At 40.0% G+C, this 26,442-nt stretch overlaps 1 protein-coding gene across 1 annotated transcript in view; it reads right to left on the minus strand.

Annotated features, from left to right (window-relative positions):
* ITPR3 (inositol 1,4,5-trisphosphate receptor type 3) overlaps positions 1-26,442 on the minus strand; it is a gene marked incomplete at its 3' end in the record, with an annotated part of 283,455 nt that overhangs the window by 198,785 nt on the left and 58,228 nt on the right. Inside the window, exons 2-13 of the mRNA XM_088455962.1 lie at positions 25,561-25,631; positions 24,245-24,366; positions 23,516-23,602; positions 20,486-20,644; positions 19,933-20,031; positions 17,927-18,010; positions 17,218-17,364; positions 16,530-16,625; positions 4,113-4,181; positions 3,181-3,323; positions 1,673-1,772; positions 921-1,081 (exon numbers count right to left, since the gene is read on the minus strand). Of these exons, the coding sequence (XP_088312088.1) occupies positions 921-1,081; positions 1,673-1,772; positions 3,181-3,323; positions 4,113-4,181; positions 16,530-16,625; positions 17,218-17,364; positions 17,927-18,010; positions 19,933-20,031; positions 20,486-20,644; positions 23,516-23,602; positions 24,245-24,366; positions 25,561-25,631 (1,338 nt within the window). The remainder of the gene's footprint in view (positions 1-920; positions 1,082-1,672; positions 1,773-3,180; positions 3,324-4,112; positions 4,182-16,529; positions 16,626-17,217; positions 17,365-17,926; positions 18,011-19,932; positions 20,032-20,485; positions 20,645-23,515; positions 23,603-24,244; positions 24,367-25,560; positions 25,632-26,442) is intronic.

The following is a 26,442-nucleotide window of genomic DNA, read 5'->3' on the forward strand; positions in this document are numbered from 1 at the left end:
TACTGAAATGAATCTGGCCTCAAACACTCCTGATTAGTGGGCTAATCAACGACCTTGATGTGGGCTTTAAACAGACACAAATATACATTCTGCTAAATCAAATCTGATCCAAGCAAACTGCTCTGTGTGGTCAGTAGTAAGGTGCGTATCCACTAATAGACTGAGAAACGAGAGCGCCATTACGACATTGTAATCGTGCGGTCGTTTCACAGTCTGTGATGTGCCTACACTGACCGATCAGTCATTCAGTTTAGGCACATCCATCATCCCCGTACATGCTGAACCTGACGTTATTGTCAGGTTGACCAGCATGTACGGGCGATGATAGAGGTCAAAAACGACCAGCGCGGGCACGCGCATAGCTGGTCGTTTTTGACATTTAAATGCCTGATTTGCGGCCGATTACTGAGCGATTGCACGATTACGATATCGTAATCGTGCAATCGCTCAGTAAGGTCGCGTAGTGGATACGTACCTTAAGTTGGACAATAAAATCAAGATATGTGTTGCAACTTGCAAGCTTTACAGATAACATAAGGTGCTCATCCACTAGAAGACATGAAAATTACTGCACGATTACGACATTGTAATCGTGCAGTCGTTTGTCAGTCTGTGATGAGCCAGCACTGAACAAGCAGTCGTTTAGTGCAGGCTCAACAATCATCTGCAAACATGCTGAACCTGACATTATCGTCACGTTGTTCAGCATGTTTGCCCGATAATAGATGTCTAAACAACCAGCGGGAGCGTGCATCGCTGATCGTTTTAGAAATTTTTGCAAACGATTTGCAAATGATATGCAAATGATTTCTGAACGATTAAACGATATCTAGTGGAGGGCCACCTATACTATTGGCAAATGATAACAATGTGACACTTTACAGTTCTCGCTTTTATTCGCCTTAACAACATTTCTGTACCTGCGGTCATTCTGGCTGATGAATCCATCATTCAGACGCTCCACAAAATGGGCCAACATTGTACTTGCATCATTAGCAAAATCTAAGTCACGAATCTCAGACACAGGCACAGAGACAATGGCAAAAGCCTCCTTATCTTCTTTAGTGGGGCAAGTACCCAGCTGAGCAGAGATGAATTGGTAATAAACAGATAAATTAGGACAAATAACCAAAGTGTAAATCAAGAAAATTGCAAAAAAAAAAAGGCCAGAAAAGCATCAGTGGTAATAACAGCATCACATTCCATATTAACAGTATAGATAACTCCTAAATAATCTATAATACTCCACATCATTTACCCTGTTATCTGTATATATAGAGCGGACATTATTCCCAGTAACGTGACAATGTTAAATTGTTAAATATGTACGTCGGTACGAAAAATTGATGTCATTCTTCAGAGTAATCCATATTATATTCACCTTTTAACTCTTTCCTCCCTGGATTGATAATCTTAGAGGGATCGTTGATAGAAAGTTATTTATATAATTGTGATCAAACAACAATTTTATCTTGAGAGAGACTGGCAGCCCTTGCATGTAATAATAGTAAACATTCAGCAGGATAGCAGAATTATATGAGTAGAAATGTATACAAGTCTACATGAATGCAAATATATATGTAAATAATATTTTATATTTAGAAGACCAATATATTCAGTGAAGGTTTACAAATGCCATACATCCCCTCAGTTTCCCTTCATATCCAATTACCATGAGACGAATGGGCCGTTCCTCATCTACATCAATGGGGACATTGGTGCTCTGAATCCATGTGTTAGTGCACAAATGCCTCAGCCTCACAAATGAGTTTCTAAAAGACACAGTTAAGGAATTCAGGTTACGTACAGTAGATGGCTAATTTAACTGCATCCCAATTTCAAATATACCCTATTTATAAGTTGAATTTAGTTTCACTTTACTTGTTTTATTGGACATTTAAAATTAAATAGACACAAATTATTCTACACAATGCATATTACACTCATTAATATCATTAAAAGCTGATTGCTTGGCCAAGTAACTTCAATGTAACAGTACCACCAGTGGCCAAATGGTCATCTGCAAAACTGCCTCACATATATAAATTCACCAAGGAGCTTTTCTGACACATGAAAGAATCCTTGTATTATTGAACATGTAAATTACATACTGTTACATCATTCTATGTTATGTATCCATGTAATGGCCCTTTAGTCCCTATCTTATTTAGGACTTAAAATGTAACATTTAAGCCAGATATACAGTACATTAATATTTGTATACATCACGTTAAGCAATTCCACCCACCTCCATTACTGGATATCACTTGGGAAACTCTCATGGCACAGTGATGTATCATAGGTTATGCAACATAGATTTCTGCCTGGGACGCAGTGGGCACCGAAGGCCCTGGATAGCACAAACAAGAGGTCCCTAAACCAGTATGTTGCCTAGGGCCCCATGTGGCCTTAATAAGGCTCAGAAGGCACCCTATCACCAATATTCCTTGGTTGCTGCAATATTTTAAATCCCCAATATCCATACAGTTAATACCGTTTTTTACACAGCACCAATGGCAAAGTAATTATTTCCTCTCCAGCAGATATGTACACAGCGTAGCAAAAGTAACTATCCTGTACAGATACACAGTTAACAAGTAGCCAATAGTCCTGTCCTGGGATTCAAAAAGCAGATGTTTCCTTCACAACAGGCATTATTGCAACCAGATATTTCAGGCAAACATTAAATAGACTTTTATGGTCAATATATCTTGCAAATTAATGGGACCAGGTGAGTTACCCATTGGCATTGCTCCATGGGTGTTGGGATTTTAAATATCTACAGTTCAATATAGGCAGAATTAGCCTGTAATTTCCACAGTCTACAGTTGAGAAAAGCAAAAGAATAGGAAAGAAAAGTTTAACTACATCAAAAGACTGTAAAAAATTCAGGATGTTCACGTTACAGGGAATGAGAAGGGCTAGACATGAGGGCTTGACCTATGGAAAGCTCAGGGGTAATGTAAGGAAGTACAATTTTACTTAGGGGTTATAATATGTCATCACATGTAATAAAGACTAATAAAAATGAACTGTACACATAGCTACAGTAGTCTAATAATCTATTACAACAAATGGAAACATTCATGAGGCAATAAACCGTAGGCTAGTTATAGGGTGATAAACTGGTCATTTTGGGTACTATCTATAAACATGTTTATGTTATACGGTCCCTGTTACCTGGGTACAAATGAATCTGTCTTCTGGAGGGTAGTGGGATCCAGTTCAAAAAGGGAAGCAATGTCATTGCCATGTGGTACAGCCACCAGGCGATACTTAATCTTCTCCCCCGCATTCCTACGATTGGGACGAGTGCTTGCTACCTGAGAGAATATCGGTAGTCAATGGAGAGGTGGCAGAGGCTGAAAACTGATAGATGAAGAAGGGAGAAACCAAGAGAAGAAAAGAAATGTAGCGAGAGGAGTATGATGAATGTATGGAGAGGTTGTGTTCAATAATTAGGGGGAAACAAAGCAAACGATTCAAAGGCAAGAGAAACCGAATTGCAAATCTGTAATAAATGAGACAAAGACAGGAAAAATAAAGCTGTGCACATAATAATAAATGAAAATATAGGCAGGATATGAAATATGGAGCACCATGTTAATGTAAAATGTACCAGAAGGCGGGGGAAAAAGAAAGAGTATAAAAAGATACAAAAGCACACACTTAAGTTCTCTAGAGAAATGTTACACAACAGGCACAACTCTACACTCTGCGACTTGGTAATATTAGCAAATAGGAAAATGAGATAATAGCACTGGGTATAAGATGGAGCAGTTTCCATTAAGTTATGACCACCTGGGAGCTGCACTAGTTATGTAAATTTAGGAATGTAGGCTTTGTACGTTAATGACGGATAGGGCAGAGTATTATGTGACATCCTCCGCTGCCTATTAACTCCCCGGCCCACATGGCAGTTTCTTCCATATGTTATATACATTTGTATGACCCATTTTCATCACATATACCCTTGGTAACGATTGTACAATGCTACAGCTTATACTGATATGTTACATGTGTAAGAAGCATTCTGCCGCATGATGTATTCTGTTCTGCATAATATAAGTTCAGATCTAGATATGTCTATTATAATGAAAATAAACACTCACAGGTGAACTAATGGTGTTAGATGATCCAGATTTATACTCTGGGGCATCCCCTTTATATGTTGGGTTTTCCTAGAACATTGGAAAAAAGCAATGTAAATAAGCATAGCACACCACATGTATAACTTGTGCAATTTTATATACACTACCAGTCAACAGTTTTAAAACACCTCTATTTTTCCAGTTTTTACTGAAATTTAAGCAATTTGAGTCCAGTGAATAACCTGAAATTGTATAAAGGTTAAAAAAGGCCTTGCCTGGGCCATGTAGCACTGCTATTGGACTATTACAGCACCGGCTGTACCACCGCTAGTTCAGAACTACCTTTGCAGAAGAGAGCAAGAAAAGACAATAGGCTTCAAATCATGCAATTTCCAGCACAATCCAGGTCCGGATTGATGGCCACATGGGACTGGATCTGAAAATGACCAAAGGGCCTATTATGAGAAGCAGAGGAGGCGTGACCAGTGCTGTGTGGGTGTGGCCAGTGCCATGTGGGCGTGTACTCCCTATACTCTCTGCTCCAATGTCTCCCTAAAGATGTAAAAGGAAAAAAATCCTTCATTTTGTGAGGTAAATAGAAATACAATTTTACTACTTATGATTCATGGCTGACCGTGTGGAGAGCAGATGGCCAGTCAACATCATGTTGTCATGACAATGGGCCTATTTTTATGTGGAGGCCTGGAGCTGTAGCTCCATCCGCCCCATTGTTAATCTGGCCCTGGCACAATCTCTAGAGTTAGGGGCAGTGGCGTAAATTCATCCCAGACGCCCGGAGGCAAGTTATCATTTAGTGCCCCCCCTATCCCCCATATTTACAGCCCTAAATGGGGTGAATATATTGTGGGTGATGAAGGTGCCCCTTCAGTGCTGACGCCCGGTGGCAGGCGCCTCCATTGTCTCCCTTACTTCTGCCCCTGCTTAGGGGTATACTTACAAAATAGTCTGGGTTTTTAGAAGTGGAGTTGTTACCCATAGCAACAAATCAGATTATAGCTATTATCTTCTAGAAGGTGCTAAATAAGCAGACTCTAATTGGTTGCTATGGGCAACAACTCCACGTCTAAAAACCTGCACTTAAATATACCCCTTAAGAAGACTGAAGACTGGAAGAAGGTCTTCAATATCAATATTGAATCAAAATCTTTAATTTAATTTAAATCTTTGGTTCATCAAGCAGGGTTTTTGCATGCTGTCAAGTATGCAAAAGGATGGTTCCTTAGTGTATTCGGTGTACTAAGTCGCATGCTAGTAAAAGTCGCTGCTTCTGATGTGTTTAAGCACAAAATTGAAAGGGCAATGTCTTTAATAGCAAAATACCTCAATACCCCATGTTTTTCTATTAAAAGCATTATCCTTTAAACATGTCAGGAAGTGTGTGACTTGTAGTAAATATCCCCTGTAACACCAACTGCCAAACATGGAGGAGGAAGCATCATGGTCAGTGGCTTTTTTGCAGGATTCCGCACCCTGATCCAAAACCCCATAGCAGTATGCAGCAACCTTTGGTCTACACCTAGTTTGTGAAGAGTTCATCCTACAGCAAGATAACTACCCAAAACATACCTCCAGGCAGTGGTAGTACTTGTGAGTTGTGGGCCCAGGAGCAAAAATATGATTTGGGCCCCCCTCTTCCGCCTCACCCCAAGTGTGAGGCAGCGGAGAGGCACAGCGTTTTTTTATGCCCGGGATGGTCCCGAGATTGTAACGTCAAATTCCCGGCAGTAAGCTTCGGACTTGCCTCAGAGAGCATTCAGCAAGAGAGAGAGGTAGGACTGGTAAGTGCTGGGGACTTTGGAAGAGATGAGGGGGAGATGGGAAGAGGGAGGAAAGGGGAGGGCCGGGGGCTCCTCCTCCTACTCTCCTTCGACAGCCGGGCCGCATCCATTGTTTGCTACAGCCCGCAGTGCAGTGACAGCATGCTATAGTGAGTCAGTCTGACTCATTATAGTGCCGCTGGCTGCGGCTCCTTCATTGCGGCGGGCCCCAGTGCAATGCACCGGCTGTACAACCGCTAGTTCAGAACTACCTTTGCAGAAGAGAGCAAGAAAAGACAATAGGCTTCAAATCATGCAATTTCCAGCACAATCTCTAGACTTAGGGGTATTTACAAAATAGTGTGGGTTTTTAGAAGTGGAGTTGTTACCCATAGCAACCAATCAAATTATAGCTATCATCTTCTAGAAGGTGCTAAATAAACAGAATCTAATTGGTTGCTATGGGCAACAAGTCCACGTCTAAAAACCTGCACTTAGATATACCCCTTAATCCCCTCCAAGCTAGTTTGAGATGAACTAGACAGAAGGGTGAAAGCAAAGCAACATACAAGTGCAACACATTAATGTGAACTTCTGCAAAAGTGTTTGGAAGAACTTCCTAAACAATATTTGATTTATAGGAGGTCAGCTTACACACCCATTACACTTCCACGTTACAGAAGAATTCCATGCAATTCCCAGTTACCTCCCATTTCATGTGGTCCATCGACAGTCGGATCAATCTGCACTACAGATGCTCCTAATGAAAGTGCCTGGTGCACAGAAACGCATTGCGTTTGCCCTGATTACCTTTCAGCTATAAGTGGTCTACCTTCTTTATCTGTTACTATCTCCTGGTGAAACCAACCACACCGTGCTGCATCGAGTGGCAACATTTTATACCCTGACCAACAGTCACTGCCACTCTACTCTACACAGCCCTAATTCCTGATAGGGATGCAGCTCCCTCAGCCCAGGACTCGCCCATACCATCAGTTGGGACACGTCTACAGACAAACCACACTTTCCGGAGGTCACGGGACCTCTAGCTGGGACACATAGTTTTCACTCAAGGAACAATTCACTGTGATTCCTGTTATTTAGAAACCTACTGCTGAACCAGCAGAGGCCATTTGGTGTCTTAGTCTTACACAATAGTGTGCATTTACCGAATGAGACAAGTTACCTGATTATATTGAAACTTTTGCCAATGACCCAGGATCTAGCTCCGGCACCATACCAAATATATTATCAGGCCTGTATCTCACCCTATTTTCATTTTAATTACGAGACTTATATTCTGCAGCACTTTGGAAGGCAATTATTAGAGCATACATTATTGGGCAAGCCAACAACTATCACTAGCAATTACTGTATATAATAATTGACGATATTATAGGAATAATTTAGCCATTGGCTATTGCAACTATTTATCTGTGTATTTTAGGTGCATATTTTGCTAATATTTACTTTAATGATTTACATTATATTGAGGATTTAAGACTTTGATCATTGGTTAACACATGCACAGTCAAGTTTTATTTTTGGGAAATGCAGATCCTTCTATACTTTGACAGCTGCACCTGTATCACCTTAAGACCCCAGCTTAAGCGCCCATTATGACATTTGCACTAGCAATCTCTGTCCATATGCAAATATCTGATCCGACACAAACACACACCATGCAAGTCACACGCAAGTTACATTGCCACTTAGGTGAAAATACTTTTGGATTCACGCCAGTTATAAATATAGGAAGTACAATTATAAACTACATCCTAATCCCTCCCATATGTGCTTATATTTGACAGCAATTTTCTCTTGCTGATGTTCTGTATAGAACACTTTATGCACACAAAAGACACTATACAAACATGATATGATCACCAAACATGACCATAGTACAATTCTTCAGATATTCATCATAAATAAATATGAACTTCTACACGCACATTACAAGTAATATGTAAGTCAAAATAAGTGAATTATACAAGGCATTTGGTGTATATTAAACACCAGGCACATTATTTTGTAGGTACATTTTCATAATCAGAGGCTGTCCCTGAAAAGTATGGACAGTTAGCACCTGTGCCCCTCATACATGAATACCTCCAAAGAAGAAATTCCAGACTTAGGTCCTGATTCACTACTGATCACAACTGCGAATGCAATAGAGATTACGCACGCAGTTCAACTGCGATAGTATGCCAATCTATTGAGATCACTATGCCACCGCAGCACTACACAAAGATGCCCACTTTACCTTACACATATCCGTAATGTTTAGCAAGACTGCGAAACCATCAGTACAATCGAGTACCATCGCAGCCTCACACATACTTGCACAAGCTCTGACCTTACTCTTACTTGCAAACTTCATTGCACGTTATGAGGCCTTAGGCTGCGTATGGCATCGCAGTGGCTAATTTATGAACACCCAAGCAACGGCGTTCAAACGCACTGGCACATCTGGCTAGCAGGGTGTCTAGAATGGCACCTTGCACCCAGAATCTATGCAGCAGTGCTGCCAGGAGTGCCCTTAGGACGTTTCAGACAGTCACACCGCTGCCCTTACAGCTCCCCGGAGCATCCTCAGGCTGCTCCGGGCATTGCTGTAATCAACAGCGATTATGACCCCCGCCCCGTGTGATGTGACATGGAGGGAGCATGGCCTGCACCGGGTCCACGAATAATGTTATATATATCAAAATGGCCCTCGGCAGATAAAAGGTTCCCCACCCCTGCTTTATAGGTAGGGAGAAGCAAACTTAAGCATTAGAAATATGTAGTTGAAGGGGTACCTCATGCCCGCTTCTGTTTTGGGCTAGTCCCAGGCTTTAAAGATTTGTCCCTGGAAATGTTCCCTTTATTTAATGATGACCAATTGTACAATACAGTATATTCCATATTTGTCTGTATCTTCCATGCAATCTTATTTTATAGTCTTACTAGATTAATGCTTACTGAAAAAGGCATATATAAAATACTAGAATTTAGGATACATGAAACAATGGTAGTGCCCCAAAGATCATATTACATGTGACAGATACACTGGCTCAGCAGCAGAGTATTACAAATTGTACTTAGACAGAGCTGAATGGATAGAGGCGTGCTTTGCTGACTGCGCATTAGGCGCACCCAGATGCAAAAACAAGATTTCTTTTTTTGCAGGATTTAAACGAGACCCATGAGGTGGAAAGGGGTGCTTAGAGGGTGTACCCTGTTTATCAGGTGACCTCAACGCATTCTTCTATCCATGAATGATTTTAATTTTCATGTCATTCAAATATTGAAGCTTTACTTCAGGGGAACACCTGTTATAAACTCCATGCACACTTTATAAGGGAAATCGCATTTCTAGGCTTAATTCCATCAGTGTAATAAAAACAATCATACACATAATTATCATATACAAAATTATCGGACCCTCAATCTCATAAAAGTAGCACATTTTGTGTACACACAGGGCCTGATTCTGAGATGGACGCTGATGCAATTTTCACACAGATCAAGCGAATGTTTGCCGTTGCGCATGCATCACACTGCACGAGTGCTGCAATCGCATTGCGATTACACACACACAGAGGAATCCACCGCTAAGTGAGTGACAGGCTGCCAGCATTTGGGGGTGGTAATGGGGAGTGGTCACAAAAATGCAGGCGTGCCTGTCCGTTTAAACGCCGTTTCATGGGCGTGCATAAATTAGCCACTGCAATTGCATATGCAGCTCTGCGTCTCAGAAGAGCACCCAAGGCTGGTTAAGATGGCGCCGATGTGCTTCGTTGTTACCAATGTTTTCGTAGGTGTGCGTCGTCGCATGCAGGTAAGAAGGTAGCAGTAGGCAACTTTATGCTCAGGTGATCTTTGTGAACATTAGCATATTTTCGCAGCTTCTTTGCATACGGAAATGCAGTTGTGATCGCTTTAGCGTCAGGTCCACAGTGTGGCAAAGCACCACCTTACACAGCGCAGTGCTCAATATAGGCCCACAGTATTTTTAAACAATAGTTGCAGTTTCTCATTATACTACATTCCTCTTTCCTAAATGACCTCAGCTCAGAGATTATACTGCTCAGCACCGCTGCGGCCCCAGGCAGTATCCAGGCCCTTCCCTATAGGGAAGCAATTTTCCACAAATAAAATTCTCTAAAAAAAATGTACCTGTCCGTTACTCTTTTACTTGACATTATTAAACATCATAAAACCTCAAAGCATAATTTTATAAAATGCCAATAAAACTATTCATATTTTTAATGTATTTGCTAGTAATGTGAGGAAAACTTAATTCCTACATTTAAATACAAGTATATAGAATAGTCACTACAATGGGTGCATTATGTCATATCTTCCTCCCCTGCACCCATTCTCATTATTCTTATAATTGCCTATGGGACTGGTGACCTTCTATCTGCAAGTACTGATTACGGAGAGTGATGGCCCCTGGCTACATATACAGAGGTATTAGAGGGTGAAGGAAAGAAGAAAGAACATTCCTGTGGGTGGAATGAGTAACTTGTAAGTATAGCTCTAGGCTCCATAATAAGGTACCCTAAAATGGGGTATGCACCCCATATTTCTAATATTTCTAGTAGCAGTTTCCAAATAGCACCAACATACTGTAGAGAAGAATTGTTACACACTAGAAATATTGTGTCCATTCTTTCCCATGCCATCCTGCTGTAGGAACACTATTATTGGTTCTCTGCCACCTCCAGCTGGCAGGGGAGAAGTGGTATGTAAGCTGTGCCAGCAATTGCAGAGGAAGGGAAAGAGCACCCTATACAATGCCTCTACTGTCCTGACAGACTTTTATAAAGCCTTTTCTTTCTGTGAGCAACTTGTAACTTTTTAACTTTCTTCCAGCAAAGTTTCTTTGTCTCTCCGTAATATGTGGGATCCTGCCATCTGAGTGCCCTCTGTGTGGGAAATACTTTCCTGTTAACTCTTTCAGACATTTAAACTCTGCTAAACAGACACATTCACTTTTATAAGGTCATAGCAGAGAAAACCCACTAAAAAATATTACCTCTCCAAATAATTCTTATTGGGAAACCACTCATTATTGAAAGATTGCTTTCCAACTTTCTCATTTCTCCCAACTAAGTAAGTCACATCTGCACAACGTAGGCCTAGCAGCAACCTCTGGAATGCTACCACAACCACTGACTGCTGTCCACAATCTTATTGTTCTGCAGAAGGTATTTGTTTATAGCTCAGTCCATGCGATTCAGGCAGTATAAAGTCCCAGTCTCACTCATATTTAGTTACCAGACTGATTTATCAACTGTACACATTTGACTGTTAAGGTGCATATACACGGTACCATAAAAATGCACGATATGAACGATAACAATATCGATCGTATCATTAATTTTTCGGTGCCTCCAACCCACCAAACGACCTGAGATGAGCGGGCACATATGGACGATAATAATATCGTCCATCGACTGTGCATGCAGGCCAACCTGGTCGATATCGACCAGGTTACTATAGGGACCATCGTTGGTGGGTTGATGGTGTGCTGGATGATCAATATCGATCATCCAGCACTCCGGGAAGGTGCATGTCAATCAGTCAGCGATATCGTTCTCGCTGACTGATCGTACCATGTGTACGCACCATTAAAAAGTGCATGTCTTTCTACTTGCCCACTTTACCATTCCATTGTAAGTCATACACAATAGGCATCCCTCCATCAAACCTATTTCTGTCTGTATGTTGTTCTGTAGTGGGTTGTACATTATCCCTTGTGCTGCACAATATGGGGCTGATTCAGAGTCAAACTGGTCGCATTTGAGACCAAACTGTGTGCTCATAGTATATAATCCAATTGTGAAAGTAGCCGTCATCTGCATTGTGTCCATGTGTTTTGCTAATAAAAGTATTGCCCTATTACATATTGGGCATAAACACATTGGAAAGTAGCGGCTTTTACAAGCCTCAGCCTAGTAAATAAACCCATAGGACGTAAATTAATGGTGATGTATCTTTACCAAAGTCATTTGCATAAATATATGTAGTAATAATAATAATACAGGAATAACAATTCTTGTTCAGAAATATTATCAAGAAAACTCCAGAAACAGGTAAAAAAGCAAAGAAAATAATAATTGTTGCTGTCCACAGAAAACATCATACATGCAGGTATGAAACCCAGTGTGTCCTCCTGCGATCACTGTGAGGAGCACTGATAAACAATATAATAAGGAGGGGATATTAAGGAAAGACGGATAAACTGGTATAATGTTTAAATTACTATAGTGTAGGCTGATTCAGAGTTGAAAGCAATTTGACCACATCTGAGGTCACACTGCATGCTTGGAAATAAATGCGTATCTCTGCCTGTTTCCAGCGTTGGCGGCATTTATGTGGCCACACCGCCGTTATACAGTAGCCGTTACCACTATAGTGCATTCACACCAACCCTGTATGAAATCAGACTGATACCTTTCAATGCTCATCTCTGAATATCTTCCGTCTACACACAACGCTTCTCATACGCGCAAACACCTGCTTGCCGCCCAGTTACACCCACTAAGCTGCAAGTGGGAATAAGACTGAAATGTGTGCAACGCCAAATATCCAGCAGCTGTTCAAAGTTGTGTAAGCAGGCTCTGACACGTGCACAGTTGCCAATAGTCACGAGAAGCATCCACAAAGTGGACCAGCATGCAACTCTGAATTAGCTGCTATGTTGGTTCTTTTAATAGGTTTCAAATGATTATTTTGCTGATCACTCCATTAATACCATTATAAAAAAATGGAAATGCATAGCCATCAGTTCTGCAACATACCCTCACTGAACACTGCCTACAAGAGAACGCTCCATGACAGACTAGTCACGCCCATTCAGTCGCAAGTGAAGATGTGAATGAAATCCGTATGATCCTGCATCACATGTACTTTTATATGCTTGGTCCCTAAGAATGTGCAGAGCGAAAACACGCAAGATACACTCTACAAACGCGCCTATGTCCAACTCTAGATCTACCCCAAATAAGTGCAAACTGCGCAGCAGGCGATACAGTTTTTTCAAATGCCAGCCAGTGGGAGCAGAAGACTTATACATCCAGTACTTCTTACCTTGAGCCACAGATGCGAGATTACAGCCAGCATATATTTCTCTATATTCCCTCTCACCCCACCATTATTAATGATCATTTCAAAAAAACACAATCTAAAAATCGAGTTGTTTTATATAACAAAAGCTATAATAAAACACATAACCCTTTTACTATACATTCTTGAAGGTTATTAGATGATAGATAGATAGATAGATAGATAGATAGATAGATAGATAGATAGATAGATAGATAGATAGATAGATAGATAGATAGATAGATAGATAGATAGATCGATAAGATATTTTTTAAGTTTAGTAGTCCTTTAATTCTAAATTGTATTTACTCATCTTTTTCTCTAATGCTGGCCATACACTAGTACGACCAGCATAAGAAAAGAGTCATCTTACGATTTCCACTGAACTTCCTGGAGCTCCCTGGCAGTCCCGGCCGTACGTTTTGGTGCTTATTTCACACATTATTTACATACGATCTGTCATAAGATCACTCGTCCCTATACGATGGATCATGATATGATTGATTGTGTGCCTCACCAAAAACATGCATCATGATTTAAATTACGCCGCTCGGATGGTCGGATGCACGATGCATCGCATGCTGAAATACACGGCACGATTAGTATACAATTACGATAGAGAATATGGGCTGCACATCTGATAATACGATATGTTTTAAGAGCTGCGGGAGAGTGCATCGAAACTTATCCTACCTTAAAAACTACATGATTTCCACACAATTCATCGTACGACGCATCGAAAATTGGCCCGAAATCTCACTAGTGTATGGCCAGCATAAGTGCTTCACTATTGCCCATTGTTTCTGAATTCTAGAGTAGCAGTGACTCAGGGCTAATCACAAGAGACAACAGGAAATTACACATTAGTAAATGAGAACACACCTTTATCATGATCGGGCTGTAACCTTGTAACTGCATGTTTCTTCTGCCTCTTTTCATGTACTGATTCTCTCTAAACTTTTCCTCATTCTTTATGTTGCTCTGTATTTTATTCACTATGGGCCTGATTCAGCAAGGATCGCAGTAGCAAATTCACATAGCGCATGCATCATAGTGCGCAAACTAGCAATTGCGATGGGAACTGCATTTGAAAAGGCTACGCAGACCCAGAGCACATTGATTGACAGGAAGTGCTGTTTGAGGGTGGGGACAGGGGGGTGGTTTGGGGCGAACGCAGGCGTGCCAGTTCGTTGCAACGTCGTTGCTGGGGTGTGCATAAACTAACCACTGCAACCTGAGGCCCCATAGCGTGTACTGAAGTTAGCAATTCTTGAGTGAGGTCTGACCTGCCTTAACTGTGAGTATGGGTCCGATGTTACTCGATGTTACCGATTGTTTCACTTTATTGCCCAAGTATACAGATGTGTTTAAGGGGAAGTGGGAGTCCTTATGTTAGGCTGCGATCACAATGCGATTGCACGCATTTGCATTTCACAGCTATTAGCAACTACGGTGCGTGCATTCTGGCAGAATAGTGATCCTTGTTGAATCCGGTCCAATGGCCACAGATGGATGGCAACTATTGGTTACATGTATTTATAAGTTTTGTCATGGACACCTATTTACTGCCATGCAACTGTATTATATGTATTGCATATTGAATTGTGAATTGTTGATGCTTATGGTGCTTTACACAATAACATTTATTAGAAAGTGATAAAGACTTAAATGAATGGTGCTGTATCTTTACCAATTCCATTGCATAAATATATGTAGTACAGATATGTATTTATACACTGTGGCTTCACTTGCGCCAAATAGCCCCTCTCCCGGGTGACTCGGCCGTGCAAAGCAACTCTCTCGCTCAAAATATGCATCTCATTTGCATAAAAAAACAACTGGGAACAACAAAACTACATTGCTGGCTCACACAGATCACTTTGATGAGCAGCGTTTGTACATCTGTGTGAGAACGAGACTGACTCCATGTAGAATGGGCTCAGAAGTGAGCGTCCACGATTTCTCTCATGCCAACTTCTGTTGTGCTTAATCAGCTAAATTGTACATGTGTAAAACCAATTCCTGAGCCATTAAAGTCACAGTCCGTCATCTCTAGTACACTGTAAGTGGTTTTTCACTGTGTCTGTGATGTGTATGAGATGTAAAATGTAAAGAAAAGTGTAGTACACTACTCCTCTTGGAGTGTCACAGTTGCACCGGAATGAAATTTCTTGTCCATAAATATTATCAGAAAAACTCTTTAAAACAATAATAAAAAGGAAAGAAAATAATATTTGTTGCTGCCCAGTGAGAACATCTTACATGCAGGCATGATTAGCCAGTGTATCCTCCTACAGTTGCTGTAAGGAGCACTGGCAAACAGTTTAACCCTAATCTGTGAAACCCCTCGTCACAAGCATTACATATAACAGATCCTACAAGCATTCCAGGTACCCTAGGCACAGCTACCCATCTTGTGAATGATCACAGGAGTGCCCCTGCAGCACAACATGCCAAGCCTTTTCCAGAACAGAATGGAGGTTCCATAGGGTGAAGGACAGACATGATAGTCATCAGCTGATGGTTTCTTTTTATGTCTTTACCTTCCACTGCCTTGCAATAGCCACACAGACTTTCCCCATCACCAGGTACAAGTGTTATTTCATTTACTTATGTATCTATTGCTCCCCACCCATCTTAGATTGAAAGATCTTTTGGACACTGCAATCTCTTCTTTTTGTTTCATGTTATTAAAAGTAAATTATTTGTATCATTATTCCCTAAATGTATAGGACCATGTAAAATGATAATGCTTTATAAATAATGGACAGTATTATTATTATTTATTATTATTATTAAGAGATCCTATGCCTGTAATGAGCGAGAGATGCCATGCTTCTTGCTTGCCCAATGTCACAATAAACATTACCCATAACCACCAAATGACTCGAATAGAACAGTGCATCAGTGTACAATATATCACAGTGTTTACAATTTGTAAGACTTGAAATAATGTCCTCTTATGAATACCCTCGACTTATCTAAACTATCCCCTCATGCAAAAATATGAAATAGGGTTTCCCACTTGCCAGACTTTGGGTCTGATCCAGAGGTGGACTATATAGCTACTGCTAATGTAACTACTGAGACGCCCAACGTCTGCGGCAGTAATCCACCATGGTGTGCATAAAGATGCACTATCGATCGGACGTCGGCCACACCATCAGGCTTCTGATCAAACCTATGGTTGCTCAGAATGCCCGATGGAATTTGGCCGCCGGTGTCAGTGGAACTGCTCGTTTCTATGCAGTCCCTAACACAAGCACACCCCGGACACCAGTTACCCCCCCATTACTGCTCAGTAACACCTATTAGAATTGCATTGATCTCCATGCCACAGCTCTAACCATCAGGACGAATTGGCACCGATGCTCAGATATAGAACATCGGGTGCTTGCGTCCGGTGTTCTACATCTATCCAGCTCTGAATCAGGACCTTTGTCATTTCCTACTCTTTTTCACTGTGCAGTGGGGATGATTTACAGCAAAGTTCTCAATCCCTGAAGACTGTCCATACTTTGCACAAGAATAGAATGATTATTAATAAAACCATATACCATACCTCTGCTGCAAGGTAATTCCCAGTTGCAAGGTGTTTAAATCGATAAAGACTGTTCCAGTGGCCAGCACCACCCCTGCAAGGGTCATGATGAACAACCTGTAAATGAAGGCAGAGAAACAATTATCAGTTAATGCATCATAAAACCCTTTTGCCAAGCAGTCTTTGAAGATATACAGGCGTCTGATCTCAGAGTGCTGTGTGACTAGCTTCAGTATCAGGCAAACTTGATTTGAATTCTATGCCCGGTTGTCTATCACACACTATAGGCATTGGGAGGACCAGCCTGTGGAAAAGTCCATGTTAAAGGTGAAGTCTTTGTCTAACAGGTAACGGCCATCATATGGGAAATGGATGGACCTCTGTTACATTTCATCTCAGTGGCTCAGTTTCTTTTCTATGCCACTAGGTACTTGTTTGTGACAGAGAACTCCTCTCCTTACTTTGGAAGTGACCACACAAATCATTGCTGAGAGCAAGAACAGGAACTAACAGTCAGTCCATCTGTGCCCCAGCATCTCAGTTCTACTGCAGGTTTCCTGGGATTAGGTGCAGCCACATTCACAAATGCTGCCACTGTCATCCTTGTTGTGTATTCTGACTTATTTCTAAGGCAACAGCACCACTAAAATTTCATGTCAACCTTATCGTTTTTAGAAGAGGCTCTTATTGTAATGGAAGTCACTCTCACCTCCACCTCCCAAAGGGCATTGGAGCTAGTAGCCGATGTGGCTGACTGGCGAAGAGTTGTGCGCAGAAAAACATGGTGCCGAGCCTTATACTCATCACACGTGAGAAACTTCTCCTGCTCAGCATGAAAGAGGCGGACCACATCACCCTGTGGGGAAGAATGTATGTATACATAAAGACTGAATCTAAGCAGTGTACATAAGATCTGATATGCAGTATAGGTGCTATTATTATGGTAGCATGTCTGTTGTAATAGTTACAGTTAGCATCACAAGTTAATCTAAAGAGAACAACATATGTGACTCACGTTTGAGTAAAGCAAATGCTGCTGAAGAGTACAGTATGCCTAGCATATCTCTTTGCTAACAATGGATTTCTTCATGTGTAGCTTTATTGTTAGGTCAAATTAATAAGGTTTCCAATTTAAAAAACGATTCTACTAAATAACTTCCCATGTCGGTAATAGTGCTTTGCATTGGGACTGCCATCATTTGCATCACTATCAGCGCTGCCTGGCTTTTCTGTAACAGAAGGGCACTGACACAGCCGCTCTAATAAATCACATACTATTATTGGTAAGGGAAGTTATTTAGTCAAATTCATTTTAAAGTGTAAAACTACTGATATTAATTAATAGAAAGAAAGGGCGGAATTGTAGATCAGGATACGTGAACATGAAAACACAGAGATCCAATATGTTTTGCTCTTACCCCTTTCAAGACATCCTCCATATAGTCTTTGTATTGCATGAACAGATTGATCTTCCAGCTGGTGTTTGAATTCAGAGAATTCACCTAGAAATAAAACAATTCTTATTAAGTAACCAGGTTTGGATTAAAACCCCATGGGACCTCAAAACAAAATGCTGGCTATGGCCCCCTTGTCACTCTTCCATTCATCAAAAATAATAACGTCAAAAGAATGGTAACTCCGCGCTATAGTATGTGCAGCAGCTCAATGATAAGGATAGAACTATATAAATAAATAATGAGCGCTAAATGTGTTAAAAACTAATTTGTAGCTATATATTATAAGTATTATGAATTAATGGCACCTGTAAATAGAAAGGTAAATTATAATTATGTTTATAGCTCCTTTATGGAGATTTAATTGTGGTGGGTCCCGTTCCAAAGTCACTGTGCCTTATGATGAAAAGAAGCTAGCTTTCCCTACCTTACCCTTTCTAGGAACTCCAATTCCTCCATCCTCTCTCCAGAGAGTAAGTCCGGGCTGTGGAGGGGAGCCAGTAGTTTGAGCCTGGCCTTGGCTCTTGCTCCACATGGACCGCTGGCGTCTGGTTTTGGATCCTATCCTGCCATGCTGCTGCAGGTTGTTGATGGGGGCATAATCCCGCGATTTGCAGGTCTGTGGGAGTGGATGATACCTCTGACAACTGCAATCCTTGTGACGGTCCACGTGGAGCAAGAGCTAAGGCCAGGTTCAAACTACTGGCTCCCCGCCGTAGCCCGGACTTACTCTCCGGAGAGAGGACGGAGGAATTGGAGTTCCTAGAAAGGGTATGGTAGGGAAAGCTAGCTTCTTTTCATCATAGGGTCCCATTCCAAAGTCACTGTGCCTACCACAATTAAATCTTCATAAAGGAACATAATTATAATTTACCTTTCTATTTACAGGTGCCACTAAATTCATAACACATAATATATAACTACAAATTTGTTTTTAACACATTTAGCGCTCATTTTTTTCTATCAAAATAATAACGTGTTATAGTAATCTGGGCCCCTAAGTTATATAAAAAGAAAAAAACATAAAAAGAGCAATATGATCCCCTAGGTGGGACCCTAGGTTGCCTAGTGGATGATCCAGCTTTGATGGTAATTGTAAGCCCTAGTCCCAGAAAAATAATTGTCCAATATTGTCAAAATAAACAAGTTGACCAGCCAAACTATTTCTCTGTGGGCTGTTTAAAACTGAAAAGCAGCTCTAGCATATAGATTTCACATTTAAATAGATATTGTTAATAACCAACCCAGTAGTGGAGGCCAAGAACTCAGAAACTGACTAAGCTCAAGAACTCTGGCCCTTCTGGAAAATGCCAATGAGTCCAAACGGCTAGTCTGCATTTATCTGCCAGCTGCCATCAAGCATGAGAAATAAACTTCCAGAAATTTAAAGGTAGCATACCCATACACTGACATATATGACCTCTAGAGTGAGAGGTACAATCTTTCTTATTAAGGTTCTTATGTTCGTACTCCAAAATGATGTTCTGGATACTCTGACTTGTTGCCAAATAGATGGTTCCTAAGGGGCTTGATCACTGTATGATCACATTTATATTCAGTTAAAATAAGGCTCTTGTTGAGCCCATACATTGTGGTCAACTAGAAACGGCTTTCAGAATTGCTGGGTGCTAGGTGAATGGCACCGTAGTGTGAAAAATCCCCGGTAAATTAGGACAATTTAGTTATAGCATGATGATGATAGTTACTATTAAAATAATCATTCTTTAACAAAATTTGTTGGCAAAAAATTATATTATACATTTATTCTAAATTGTACACACTCTAGACAATACTGTTATGTACGGTAACACTTTCTTGAGAAGATGATTAAAATGGAAAGTGTGCTTAAAGTTCCTATGTCTTTGGTTGACCAGTAATGATATCAATGACAGCACTCATTCACTAAATAAAAGCACAATCAGAGTAGGGAGAGGATAAATTGTTCTCAGTTCTATTTATCCTTTGGTTACCTCTTTGCAGCCTGGGTTGTCAGTAAGCTCATAGTTGCTGGCATGTAGGGGTTGTCCAGCATTCACAGGGTTAAGGTTAACCTTATCTCCAACTACCACCTGTAACAGAAAATATGTATCAGAAAGAAGGTCAGATCTACTATTTTCTCAGAGTAAGAATACTTTTGCATTTGTTTTCAATCCACCATTGTATATGACCACATTCTTACCACATAGGTGGGTGGGATATGCAAATTCCCAAATGAACCATGCTTATCTATAGATCACTCTCAACCCTCAAGATTTCCCAACAGGTCAGGTTTTGAGGATTTCTGTCTGAGAAAGCAGGTGTGATAATTACTGAGCCAGCAATAAAGATTAACTCACCCGTGCATGTTACAGAAATCCACAAAACATGACCTGTTGGCGGTACTTGAGGGCTGGAGTTTTGAACCCCTGCTATAAATTATTCTATATTAAATACCTCCATTTTCCCATTATTTACACTATACCCCCATCATCACCCTTCTTTTTACATATTGTTGTACAGTCCATGTCTCAGGAAATCCCTTACATTATCTCCATTACTGCGCAGCTTCCAGAAGGGTTGGATGAAAAGCCAAGACCCCTCGTTTCCAGTCATGTCAAGTGTCACACGCATGGCATTCTTCTCCAGTAGTGCAGGAAGGCGTTTATTCACAGTAAGGTACTTGTTACTCTTCATATGGAGCAGCTGTCATATAGAATAACATCATCAGCATCCTTTCATAGCACTATATACAGTTGGTATGAAGATTATATATCTTATAAAAGCTATTTGTAAGGTTGTAGCAGACAACACAAAACATTAAATACCCATACTACAACAGATGAATCAGTAATTTGTCATAAACTATGTTGCAGGTTGTAAAGACACCATGATCTATACAGGGCCATTTGAAGTACCGTAGCAAACAAATTGTCAAAACAGTAAAATAAAATATATCACTACCACATGGTATTAAGATTTGATCCAATACTGTATAAGATACCAGCTTCACATATTAATAACTCTGGTATCAAACAATTTGCCTGAAATTTGCAATTGAGATATAGATAAGCAAGGTTTTTTTTTTAGAACGTTTCATAGTAGATAGATCCAGGAAATAAAAAGTCGTCAGGTTTTTTTTTTATTAGTTTTTTTTTTATTAGTTTTTTTTTTTACTTTTTTGTTAACATGGAGGAGTTTTTCAACAGGGGTATAGAAAAAAACTATTTTATTGACTGAAAATAAAGATTTCAAGATTGTTGCAATTACTGTGATTTGTGATCATTTCTTATAATCACATTTTGTATTTTAGTCATTGTAATAAAATTCAATTGTTTGCACATTCCTTGCCCGTTCGCAAATAAACTTTCAATAAGAAAATGTCTCATTCACAAACCAACAGTCTTTATGTAACACATTAACTGTAACTGACTGTAGACTGTACTATTTCTGTGCTTTACATTGTTCATTTACCTGTACTATAAACTACTGCACCTTTTGTGCTTTCCTAAAGATGCTTACAACTTCCTCAGAAGAACCCTTGAATAAACATATGCATCAGTATACCGGTATATGTAACCTAACTGCTTTATCAATCAAAGCTAGTAGCCAGGATGCAGCTGGTGGGAGACCCTCCAGACTTGGAATGGAAACTTTTTGTAAATGAAACTGTGAATCATTGTACAGAAGAAAAGCACCTAAGTATAAGTATAATAAAATATGGTCCTTTTAGTAGAATTGTAGATATTCCATCTGGAGAAGGAGTGAAACTTTACCCCAGGGAGACCTGCATCACGCGCTACTACTTATGCTTTATTATGTAAACTGCATTGTATTTAATTATTATGTGTATGCTTTCATTCCTAGAGTATCTACAAGTTTCTAATGTACAACATATAGACTGGAGTTAATTAACCTGTAAAACCTGTATTACCTCGCTGCTCCTGTATGTTGAATTAAGGTTTGTTTGCTTGTGCTTTTGTAATTGAATAAAGCTTTTTAAGAATCAATAAATATATCTGATATATCACATTACACTATTCTACGCATATTACTAGGCCATTTTATTGACAAAAGCATGCAAGCTATTTTATGCACTTTGTATAGCATATATATTGTTTGTCATAGGCATGTAAATCATTATTACTTTTCTCCCCACAGCTCATCATATGCGCTAAAGACAGACATGTGACCACCTGCTTTCCATGTGTTTTCTGTGACTTAGTTGCAGCATGTAAATCTTAAGGTCTAGTTTACTTTCAGAGGCGTGGGGGTGAGAGGGGTGTTGGGTGGAGACATAAAGTGAGCATATTGTTTTAGGGTGTATTTCATATGTTTTTAAGTGTTTTTTTACATTGTATTGTATATAAGGCATGTGTCTCTAATACGGACCAATCTTTCACACAATACAGGTTCTCAGGCAAGAAATAGCAGAGTCTTAGACCGCTGAATACCCTGCCAACCAATCACTGGCAAGCTTTTGTTTATGCATGATCGGAACCTTGAGAAAGCGATGTAAGAATACAGGAAAGACATGAGGGAGAAGGGGAAGAACACAATGATTAAGGAGAGATGTAGGAACATGGACGAACAGAAGCGTTATACTTGAATCTTCGTATTTAACTGCATAATGTTGACAAGAATACATGGGAGAGGTAAGGATTATATAAAACGTACCTCTATTTCATGTGTAAACAAATGTCCTGCCCTTTGTGACAAGAAGGCGTTCACAGAATTTGAAGTTTAAGTGTAGACAGGGTGCCCATAAAAAAGCCCTGAGCCAAGCTAATTGGCTCAGTAGTGGAGTATGAGTAGGAGACATGGGAGAAGTGGTGAGTTATTCTACAGTATCTATTACATCACTGGTAATACACCAGTTGTCAGTATGTATAGACACAGTCTGGGATATTTGTTTATTATCAATCTATGCTCTGTTGAGCATCCATCTTGCACTGCACAAAATGGCCATGCAGAAAACCTTTGTGACCATCCTAGGGATCTATGATCCCTTTTCAACATTTTATTCCCATTGTTGTAAAACACACAGCATAAGAGAAGAGGCAATGCTGGCTGAACTGCCATGTGCACACACTCCTAGAAAGGGTATTAAGCATATTTTCAGGTAGAGTGCCCTCTGCACAGTAAACATTCTCACCCTGAATTCTGACAGAAGAATACCTCTGTTTTACAGGGATGACAAAGGTGCGGTCATTTAATAATAGGGTTGGGCATATGGAATATGCTGTACCAGTATTATTCATCTGGTAAACTGGCTCTGAGTTATGCATATGGGCAAATGGATGGGATATGAGTGCAGAAATAACTATTCATCAGATATGGTAAGCTCAGGCCTCAGCTGAGCACATGTCAATCTGATCTGGTAGGACATAGAGAATGGTTAATAAATATATAAATAAGCATAGATGTAATCCTAAATTACCTGTGAGTTTACTAAACCCTATACAGTAGTAATTGCTATGATAGTTATTACATTCATAGCTGTAAACTGAATGAATGAAATATACAGGACTGAGTGTTGCGCACAAGCAGTAGGTATATATGAGGAACTTGGCCTACCTGTATGACACTGCCATATTTCACCACCTCGCCATGTACCTTCTTGTTTTCTGTATCATTCTGTTTCTGCTCCATTTGTGCAGCATGCTACAGGGGAGAGGAAATGGATTACTTCAAAGTTCATAGGCACTTATATAGCAGTCTCACTACAGGACTACAAGTTTAGGCAAGCGGAACAGTTTTTATCCACTGTGTTATAACACTATAAAAAGTATTGTGTACTGATTTTAAAAATAGACTTATTGAAGATATGGCTTTATTCACAGAAAAAAAGCTTAAATTATACAGAAGGCTCCTTTTCATATGTAAAAAGCAAAGACTACATAAAGGAAAATGTACACTTTTCTATACTGGGCCATAAATACCATATTTTTTTACATTTTTTGGAAGGAGAAGGAGAATAAGAGGAAGGGAATACATAGCTGTATAATTTATTGTAGTAAAGTAAAAGGTATTTTGAAGAGTTAAATTTGTCCCAAACATTGGCAGCCAATAGGAGCATAGATCCAGCCATTCAGCAGCGAGGCCAAACAAGCTGGTTTTTGGGTCCTATTTGTAATAATCTGCAGCACATGTAACAGCAGCAATCTACAGGCTAATCATTATAGTCTGAGAACAACTGATAATAGGAGGAAAGTCTATCATTCTCAGCAAGTTTACAGGTAAGTCCCGAACTGGCAAACAGAACTGCTATGTGTGTGGCCACCTATAGTGAATTTTTCAAGTTACCTGAAGTTTTTGCAGAAGAAGAACATCTGAGATCTTTTCCTTTTCCTGTTTGGTCTGCTTAGCTTTCCAATATTGCTTCTGAGCTGAATATCTGTTCATGGGACAGACCTTAAATAGACAGTCTGGAGAAAGAGGAAGAGTGGACAAAAGTGGCACAAAAAGTGATGTTTGAAAGAGAAGGAAGAGGGTAGTAGATGGATAGACATTGAGCGTAATAACAATTACATTGTGTATAAACAATACTAAATGCAATGTGCATCATGCAGAATTGAACGCAACTCGGCCCAAGATGCTCCAGCAATAAAAATTGTGATTAGTTACGCAGAGTTGCATCTGCTGGACACTAAGAGGAATATACACAACTATAACAGTGATAAAATTGTCACAAATCCTAAATTACATAGTGCTGCAGGTCTTGCTTTTGCTAGCTGCCGTAATGGGGTCTAAAGATATATAGAGGTATATCATACATATATCATACATAAATAGCTGCCAACTGGTTTGAGAATTTGTTTTTTATCCAATACTGACCAATCGTGCAGTGGATTTCCCTCACTCTGTCTATCTGATCGGGACTGTAGTGAAGCAGCTGTGGTGAGTGTAGTGGGTGTAATTTCACCTGCTCAGCAGCAAAGTGTGCCTGGGGATTTTCTACTTTCTTTACAACACAAGTAAATGTTTATTAAACATTTTAAAACCCATTAAAGCAATGAAAAAGGAATAAACACATGAAGAAGAAAATAAGTAAAGAGAAAACAAGATGGGAAATCTGGAACAAATCACATAATACACAGTTGTCAGTAGCCAATTTGTGATGGGACAGGAGAAGGCTGTTATGCACCCCTGGAAAATATTTTCAATTGTTGGCCAACAATGTGCATACAATTGTTACAGTTCATTTTGAGATACACTTATCCAGCCTTTATTATTCTAATTTTGGTACATACAATAATAAAGTAGTAGTGGCAGTAGCAAGTATACAGTATAAAGCCTCAAGATGTGGACATAGGGATTGTGCAGCTAGTCTATTACTGTCATTGTTATTCGGTCAGCAGTCAACACACTTAACCTCTGAGTTATTATTCCTTCTCCCACAGAGCTGTATACTTGGGAGAAATTAAGGACAACAGATTCATTAAATATAAACAGATACAAAAAAAAAAAGTATAAAAAAACTGCAGTGTAATACATACACCGCATAGAGATGCCTTTCTTAGTTCTGACAGCTACATAATAATTAAGCACTTCCATGTACAATCGGAAAACATATTTGTTTTGTTCTATTTTCCATATGCATAACATGTTGTCATTCTTACCTCTGAATTTTTTTGGTGGGTTATCTAGATCCCCAGCTGCAGGCTCCACCACACACCGGTCATCAACCAAACTGTCAGGGACAGAAGAAATCACAATTGAAAATAGAAACATTTTGGCCCACGCATCCAAACATCACAAATGAATAAAGAGAAGTGCATAGTTGTAAATGCAGATTCCTTTGTTACACACTGTTCCAACTGCGGCTCCGATCAGGCGATCCGAGAGCAAATCTCTCTCCACTTTATCTCTCTCCAGTCTTTGATAAATCTTCCCACAAGTCACTTACATGAGACGTGTACACACATAAATGAAGCATGGCTGTGTATTTTGCACCTTAGGTAAAGCCTGAATTTTACAACTATACTTTTACACCTGCAATTGGGCCGCAAAATTAAGACATACTGTATTGCAACTTTTTCCCCAGCTGTGACTAAAGCTGGGTACACACTGACAGATATATTGGGCGATCGCTTGATCAGCCAATATATCTGGTGCCCATTGGCCAGTGTGTACCAGCGATATGTCTGTGAATGATGTTATTCACCGACGTATCGCCTCGCCTGTGCTGCACAGCTGATGGACAGATATATCTGCAGATAAATCAGTCGATCGCCTGTACACATGCAGCGGCAGACATGGCAAGGGTGTTGTGGCGCGACCCTCGGCCAGTGGGACCCACGGCTGCCTGGAAGATGATGGTCATTCAGTGTATATGAATGACCATCATCTACAGATATATCTGCAAATCACTCGATCTGCAGATATATCTGTGCAGTGTGTACCCAGTCTATACACACACATTTTCCTAAAAAAAGGATGAGCAACATGTCACCAGATGGGGCCATTGGGGTTTGGGTTATTTATTGAAAATATTACAATTT

This window comes from Taudactylus pleione, unplaced genomic scaffold, assembly GCF_031769625.1.
Source record: "Taudactylus pleione unplaced genomic scaffold, aTauple2 ptg000682l, whole genome shotgun sequence".
Classification (NCBI taxonomy): Eukaryota; Metazoa; Chordata; class Amphibia; order Anura; family Myobatrachidae; genus Taudactylus; species Taudactylus pleione.